This window comes from Myotis brandtii, unplaced genomic scaffold (assembly GCF_000412655.1).
Source record: "Myotis brandtii unplaced genomic scaffold, ASM41265v1 scaffold460, whole genome shotgun sequence".
Taxonomy (NCBI): domain Eukaryota; kingdom Metazoa; phylum Chordata; class Mammalia; order Chiroptera; family Vespertilionidae; genus Myotis; species Myotis brandtii.
The window spans coordinates 283,544-291,946 of NW_005367588.1; the positions used below are offsets into that span (position 1 = coordinate 283,544).

Sequence of the window (8,403 nt, forward strand, 5' to 3'; positions counted from 1 at the left end):
GTTTATCCCATGCATTTCTGGTGACATTACCCCTCAGGTTTCAGTTGTTGAGATCACTCATCAGCATCAGTTATCTCCATTTTGAAGTTACAGAAATGGAGGTACGGCTCTCCTTTCCCCACAGTGGGCTCTGATTCACAATGAAAAGGCCAAACACCCTCTGCAGCACTGAAGAGTGCCATTCCCTCCGACCGCACTCAGGGCTCCTCAGTGACTGCCTTCCTCCCCACCTCCTCAGCCCCGAGGTGTCCAGGTGTCCGAGCGGGGCTGGCTGGTCACTGCAACTGCAGGGGTTTCCTCTGGACGGCAGCCCTAACCCTTCCACGTGACCTCCACTCCCCGTGGGGTTCCTCTGATGACACAGCAGTTTGCTTTATGCAGATGTGCTCAAAGGATGTCATTGAACCCGCAGCATCAGCATATTATCTGGGAACCTGTTTGAAATGCAAATGTGTGGGCTCCACCCTGGACACGCGGCCTGGGCAGCTCTGGGGAAGGCCTCCGGGTGGTCCCAGGGCGCACACTCCAAGGCTGCAGCTGCACTGTATTCCCCGGACCTGCAGGGCTAGTTAGCCTCCCAAGTTCAGCAAAGTCCTTACGGAAACAACAGCAAAACCCCTTACAAATTAACTGATGCGAGTAAAGGAGATTTCAAGCTCCAGATACAACATTGCTGGGATGGGCAGAAATTCTGATAATTCTACCAGTCTGAAAACAGAAACAGATCTTTTACCATATATACAGGTGTTTTTTCTGGTCTGTCTTTCCTACAACTTCAACAATGCTCAAAAGCCTAGGGTATATTTTTTAAATCAACTCTCCTATTCCTAAGTCACACCCCCCCCCCCCCCCCCCCCCCGCAAAGTAACCCATGCATGCCTATGAAAATGGTTTTCACATGGTTGAGATCCTAAGAGAGACTTTTTGCTTGTTTGTTTAAATAATAATGCCACTATGATTATATGCACAATTCAACAATGATTGTATAATAACAAAGGACAGAATGAGGGAAAATGAAATTATTAGACATATGCATCTTTATAAATGTGCAAAAACATCCTCCAGAAAAGTTCTGGGTGTTTGAAGATATTTATGCAAATATAATACATGGACTTTTAAACAGGTGGAGGCATACAGTATACATTTGCAGTTTGCTTTTTTGCATCTAGCAATATGCTTTATTACTAATTTTTTTTTTGTTCATCCTCACCCAAGGATACGTTTCCCATTGATTTTTAGAGAGAGTGGAAGGGAGGTGGGCGAGGCGAGAAGAGAGAGAGAGAGAGAGAGAGAGAGAGAGAAACATCCATGTGAGAAAGACACATCTATTGGTTGCCTCCTGCACGCGCCCGGACCAGGATTGAACCTGCAACCCAGGTCATGCCCCTGATGGGGAAGTGAACGTTTCTACGCTAGGGCCGACGCTCTAACCATTGAGAGCACTGGCCAGGGCTGCAATAGACGTTTAAAACTCCACACTGAAGCAAGCCCAAGTTCACTGACCTCTTCACTGGAAATAGCTACAACTCATGACTTAGTGCCAGTGGTTCTGACTCAGAAATGGGGCCATTGTTGGTCAAACGTACGGTGACATGTCATTTGCCCTCGTAAGGGCACACGACTTGGTGACTAACCCAGTCCCGGGCGGTGGGGGACTTCCTCGCAGAGACGATGCCGCAGCGTCCGGCTGACTCCAAACATGGCCGTCAGCGTTTCACAATGCTGTTCCCTTCCCTGGAGGATTCCGTCAGGGACACCATGTCCTTTGCGGGGGGTGGTTTGGGTCTCACCTTTCCTCAAAGAGGGAGCCCCCCTCTTGTAAACTGACCACTTCCTCCCTAAGGCTCTTCGCGAGTCCGACTGCGGGAAGGGGAAGAACAGCATTTCCCTCCTGAAAAACAAGAGGCTTAAGCCCACGTGAGGGAGGGAAGAGGCCAAAGACGGGAGAAGTCACTCTCTGATGAAGCTGAGGAGGGAACCGGAGGTCTTTAATAACGTCCTGCAATTGTTAAAACGGGACTTCGCCCATCGTTTAAAATCATCTTAAAGTATTGCCTTTCCACGAATACATAGATGATGTAGCCGGGGGCGGAGTCTCGCAGTCCGAGAGCTAGAAAATGCCTGTTTGTCCTGCTGGTGTTTGGTGGCCCAGCCGGGGAGATTCTCTGGCTGCCAGCGAGAGGAGTGTGACATAAAGCATTCTAACTTTGCTGAGAGAGCATCTAACTTGTTTGCTTGTTCGTTGTTTTTCTCCATATTATGAAGCTCAGGTAAGGCCAAGGGCCTAAGCAGAGGTAGGGCAGCGGCATCGAAGGCGCCAGCTCACCTCCACGGGCGTCCACGCACCACGCCCACTAACCAACACCCACCGACCCGCGTGGATGGACACATGTTCTCTCATTTCACCAGGAGGGTCTTAGAACAGCGGTTCTCAACCTGTGGGTCGCAACCCCTTTGGCGGTCGAACAACCCTTTCACAGGGGTCGCCTAAGACCATCCTGCATATCAGATATTTACATGACGATTCATAACAGTAGCAACATTACAGTTATGAAGTAGCAACGAAAATAATTTTATGGTTGCGTCCCAACATGAGGAACCGTATTTAAAGGGCCAGAAGGTTGAGAACCACTGGTCTAGAACATGAACTCACAGCACAGACCTCGCATCTTCATGATGTGGCACAAAGGGCTTCCTTTCTTGTGAGCGAGCAGAGGCGATGCATTCGGCTGCTGCCAGCAATGCCTAGGAAGTGCTTGGAGCGGCTTCACAAATGCAGTTCTACCCATCACACCTACAGTTATTTCCAGACCACATTTAAAAATATATGTTTTTATTGATTTCAGAGAGGAAGGGAGAGGGAGAGGGAGAGAGAAAAATCAATGATGAGAGAGGATCATCCATCAGCTGCCTCCTGCACGCTCCACACTGGGGATGGAGCCTGCAACCTGGGCCTGTGCCCTGACCGGGAATCGAACTGTGACCTCCTGGCTCATAGGTCGACCCTCAACCGCTGTGCCACCCCTGCTGTCCATTTCATAAATGAAGGAGAAAGTCCCATTCCCCCTCCTGTCCATTTCACGTTGTTTCTGCTAACTTCCTTTTTTGCTTCAAAGTTCCTCCTCGGTCTTTCTCTCACCAGAGTGTCCCTCTTTCATCCCATCACTCTACAAAGATCAGTGGCAATCTTGTTCTCAACGTCAGCCGCTGTTGACAACTGCCCGCTGGAATCTGTTTGCACACATTCTTCAACTTGTCCCAAACTCTCTCTCTGTGTCCCTGAACCCTGCTGTCTTCCCCATTTCCTACCAGTTACTGGCACCGTGTGCACCGTGAAATCTCGCGTGTGGAGAAGAGTTGACAGCAGACCTGGGACTGCTCTCCTTAGAGACTCTTGCCTACGAGGTCGGCTGTCGGCTGGCACCTGGGGGCTCGGCTGTCAAACAGTTCCCTGCACTGACATCAGACTTTCCCTGAATGGCAAGGGCTCACTGAGCCCAAGTCGTTTACAAACCATGTGGTCTGTGCCGATGCCTGGACGTCTGGGATCTTGGCAAAGGCCAGGCATAGGGAGCCTGTGACCAGTTCTTAATTAAAAGCCTGGGTGCGTCTCCATTGAGCTTCCCCCGGGGACAGCACTTCACGGTGTTGTCACAACCCGTTAGGAGAGCAAGGACGCTCGCCCAGTGACTGCTGGAGAGACTCTTGGAGGCCTGCACTGCTTTCCTGCCTTCACGCCACTTCCCTTCCCCTTCGCTGATCTTGCTACACACCCTTTTGCTGTCATCTTTGCCCTGAGTATGACCACAGGATGAGCTCTGGGGTCCTCCTAGCCAATCAGCAAAACTGGGGGGGTGGGTCTTAGGGTCTCCCGACATACTTAGTATAATTCACCTTTCCCCCTCACTCTCCATGTTCAATTAATCACCAACTACCCTTAGCTCTGCCTCTATCTGTTTTGAAAAATATGTCTGTATTCTCCGCCCTTACTGCCTCCATGCGGCAACTCCCCCCCCGCCCCCCCGCCCCGACTTCCCACACTGAAAGCAGCAAAACAATGAAGTTTCTATTTGTAGCATCTTCTGTGACTCTCCCGGGAATTTTTGTCTGAATAAAAAAACCTCCTGGCATCATGACAAAAGTGATCCACGGTAGAAATCATGAAATCATAGGTCTATAAGTAACGTAAGGCTTACAGAGCTGAGTCATTAATTCTAAAATTCCATCTTATTTAAAATCACAGAAATACCTTCTGATTAAACACAAACAGGGAAAAGCAGCAAAGGCAAACTGGGTAGTATATTAACTTTATTTTGAATTATAACCTGGAATATTTCATCAGACAAATGGACATAATGAAAAACTTCTGTGGTTGAATTAAACAAATGCCTTGCATAGGAATTGCTAGTTCTAAGAGCTCAATGAACTGTGAGTTAGATGAACATAAAACAAGAACCATCTATCTGTGTGCAAACAAATGCAATTTAGCTTTAAAAACATTTTTTTAGAAGTGCACCCCTGAAATCTATATAATTTCATTAACCAATGTCACCCAGTAAATTCAGTGAAAAGTAACCCGTTTGCCTGTTATCAACCTATGAACCAGGAGGTCAGAGTTTGATTCCTGGTCAGGGCACGTGCCCAGGTTGCAAGCTCGGTTGCAATTTAACTTTAAATAACAGGCCGTTTTGTTTTGTTGTTTTTTCCAGTCTTGGGTGAGTGATTTAGACGATCATCTTCCCTGCTGCGGAGAATATCATCTCATCTGGACCACGTGTGAGCCTTCTAAGCTACCGTCAGAGGCTCCCTTAAATATTGTTAGAGCTCCTGGATTCATTTTAATGACCCTGCTATTGATCAAGAGCATTATCCACATAAAATGATCTAATAAATAGGCCAAGGAAAACATGTCTTAGTGAAAAACAACAACATTAAGTTTGTGACTTCATTGCATTTTTGTCCTTTGGAACTTTGCTATCAGTCCCCATAAAACTTTTGATTTAGATCAGTGATGAGCAACCATTTTTGGCTTAAGGCTCTAACTAAGTTAGGGCTCTAACTAAGGCAAAAAATATTAAAAATTTAAGGCCACATTATTTTCTCCAGAATAAATATTGCTTTGTGAAATTCTCATGGGGGGATGTGTAATTGCACAACTTTGCTGAGTAAAAGACAGTCAATGAGGAAAATGGCACTGCTTTGCAGCTACTAAAATATTAATATACGGGGTTCAGCAATCCAGGCGAAGCTTTCTAACTGTTTATCCTGACGTGAGACTGCAGGCGTGTTGCATAGCTGGCCAGGCTGTGGGTTGCTCAGTACTGGCTTTGCTTGTGATAATGATCAAAATAAGCTAATATCTGTTGGTTATGTTATTGATCATAACAAACTTTAGGAGGATATCTTTCCAATTTCAAAATTATACTCCGTTGTTTACTGACTTAACAAAAATGCTTTTAGTGACACTGCAAGTTGGTTAAAAAACCCTCCTGGGGTCACATCTCCCTCTGTGTCAACGTGTGTTTACACAGAACACGGGCCGGACACAGAGCAGAACAGGAACGAGAGAAGGAAAGATGTGTTTCTAAGTCACAGAATACCCGTGTTCATCACGGCGGGTTACAGAGAGAGGGTCAGCTCATGTCTGTGCGCGTAGGCACCGAATGAGGCATGTAGACACCACGGGTTGTAAAGTGCATCGAATATAAGTTTTGACACCTTTCTCAGAGGAATAGTTCCATAAAACCCAGGTTTCCTTCTTGGAACCCACTAGCTCAAGAACATGCATAGAGGAACACTTACTACACACTAACAACAGTCTTTTATTACTACAGTCCTGCAATAGTGCTAGCGACATATCGTACTTGCGTATATCACGTTGTACCCAAGGACCGCAAAGCCACTGTACCAAGCAGAGCGATGTTGGAAGCTCCAGATTCCAGAGCATGCCAATGGCACAGGAATCAGGGCCCCGATAACATAACCTAAATAAAAGCTCAAAAAAACAATCCTCAAGGCCTGCGGTCTGTAATTTTCTGAATTTCCAAATTTGCCACTTGCATCCTACCCTTCCTGCAATACGGACTCCAGGTAAACATGGCTTTTGCGTGTTAGGACTAAGATGAGGTTCAACTCACACAGGAACACTTTGTCTTCTGAGTTCAACAGCTCCCTTTGACTTCTTAGTGATGCAAGTTCACACGTCAGGTCTGAGACCACAGCTATGATCCTTGGGTGGGAGAAACACCTTACACTGGGATGACATACATGCATACATGTAAAATCTCACGGAGCTACACATTTTAGCACACTTACATGTAACACAAAAGCTAAAGTTCACTAGCTCATCGGAGGTCAGACCTGCAGCTTTTAAAAGCTTACAGTCTTTCTGTCTTCTGACTTAAAGCTCTTGGAAGGTTTAACAATTAGGGTTTAACCGAGAGACCCGAGTGAGTCCACGATCCTGCCAGGCCCCGGGGAGTGGGCTGCAGGCCACGTGAGCAGTCGTGTGAACGAGGAGGTCCCTGCGCTGTGCTTCAGGCACCAGGCACAGCTCTTCTGGGTGGGGAACCTGGGTGGGCAACCAGGGCACTGTCTCCTTACAGAATCTCCAACACCATCTGAAAGCAGTTTCTAGTGGGCAATGCGGTGACGGTTTCTCCCTTTCAGTCAAATATGCAGCTGAGGTAGCTCTTCCTGTGGCCTTCCTTGCCTCGCAGGAGACTCAATATTCGCTCGTTTTTGGTTAGTTCTGCTGGAAGTTTGTTGGCCTGAAAGAAGGTAAGACAGGCATTAGCGGATTCCCACAGCTGGTGTGGTTTTAGGGACTCCAACGAGGGGGCTCGGACCCGAACCTGCTTCTTTCCTGGTGAAAAACCCCACTGGAGTGCCTTAAGAGGCTAACACAGAAGGGTAAAGCAAGCCTCCATAAAACCCAGAGAAGAGACGGTAAAACTCCTCTTTGGATCCTGTCTGGAGTCACAGCTGGAAAAAAACACAAAAAACCCACTGGACTGTGTTGTGTTCAGGCATTAAAGGTCTCTCTGGAACGTAGACAGGTCACCGGTCAGGGCTATTTTTTTGTCAGGGTTACTTTTCCACCTCGCCGTGCCTCTCACTAGACGGTGCCCTCCTGGATGCCAGGGCCCATGCTTTTTGGTCGTGTGTTCTCGTTTCCGGCTCAACGCCCCGCGCATCTGGCCTGTGCTCCATAAACACTGGCATGTGCCCTCGAAGGGCCCGCCTGAACCTCCCTCAGGAGCAGCCGCACGTAGATCCATAGCTCTCGGAGCGCCCAAGCCAGTGCTGTGCTCACTGGAAATCCCCACAACCACCACCGCTGAGCTCCCAGGAGGCACACCCAGAACTGCATTTCCAGTTTCTATATAAAGGTTCTAACTGCTCCCCGGCCCCCTTCATTCAGCCCTGGATGGCTTAGTCACGAGGACACTACTCCCTTCAGGATGTCCCCGTCCAAGGTCTAAAGATAAGACAGGAGTGGTGCTTCCAGCTGCCTTATCACTCCGCCAGGCCCACCAATGGAAGCTAATCTCAGCATCTCGGGAAGAGATAAGCAGAGGTAAGTTGTCATCAAACAGGTCAGTGGTAGGAACAGGAGATGACCCATGGATTACATGGAGTGAAGGAGACCCTTAGCTGTTCAGCTGTACTTCCTGATAGTTTCTTTTCAAAGTGTCATGACGGGCTCCTTGCTTTTGTTTTCCTTGTGAATAAAATCAGACACAGTAGCAGATGCTTATAGAAATTCAAGCGGCAGGAAAGTATAAAATAAAAATAGCTTTCGCCACACCCACTTCCTCCTTCAAAGTTTAGCCCTGGCTGCTGTGGCTCCCTTGGTTGAGCATCGTCCTGGGCACCAAAAGGCTGCTGGTTCGATTCCCAGTCAGGGCGCATACCTGGGTGCGGGTTCGATCTTGTCAGGGCCCATATGGAAGGCAACCATTGACATTTCTCTCTCTAAAAATAAATTTAAAAATCTTTAAACAAAAACAGAAGTTAGCAGTGTAGTGTGCTTTTTCAAGACCCGTCCTAGGCTCCTGCCCCCACCCCACCCCGCCCACTGGACAGCTCATGCAGATGTTGGATAAGAGGAAATACAACGACAATCGCGTTTTTTTCCTATGGCTACCGCGCATCTTCCACCTCCAGATTTGGCCTAACAGCAAACTAAAGAGTTTGAGTTGTAAAAAGACATGGGTTGGTTCTGTAACAGGGCGGTGAAGTCCTGTTAACAACATAAAAGTGACATTTTCCCATGCAGACACCAGAGCGCCAGCAATCCTCAGCATATGACCATCCAGCCTCCGGGGGTGGCGGTAACGACCAGACTCTGACATTTTTAGGGCCCTTCGTGGATGACAGAACACTCATAACCCTGCCCCC

General features: G+C 47.9%; 1 protein-coding gene across 1 annotated transcript in view; it reads right to left on the reverse strand.

Moving 5' to 3' along the window:
* Positions 1–4,291: 4,291 nt before the first annotated feature.
* Positions 4,292–8,403, reverse strand: part of ANKRD29 (ankyrin repeat domain 29) — a 24,568-nt gene continuing 20,456 nt past the window's right edge. The window contains exon 12 of the mRNA XM_005875409.2: positions 4,292–6,770. Coding sequence (XP_005875471.2) covers positions 6,666–6,770 — 105 coding nt within the window. The 3' untranslated portion in view covers positions 4,292–6,665. The remainder of the gene's footprint in view (positions 6,771–8,403) is intronic.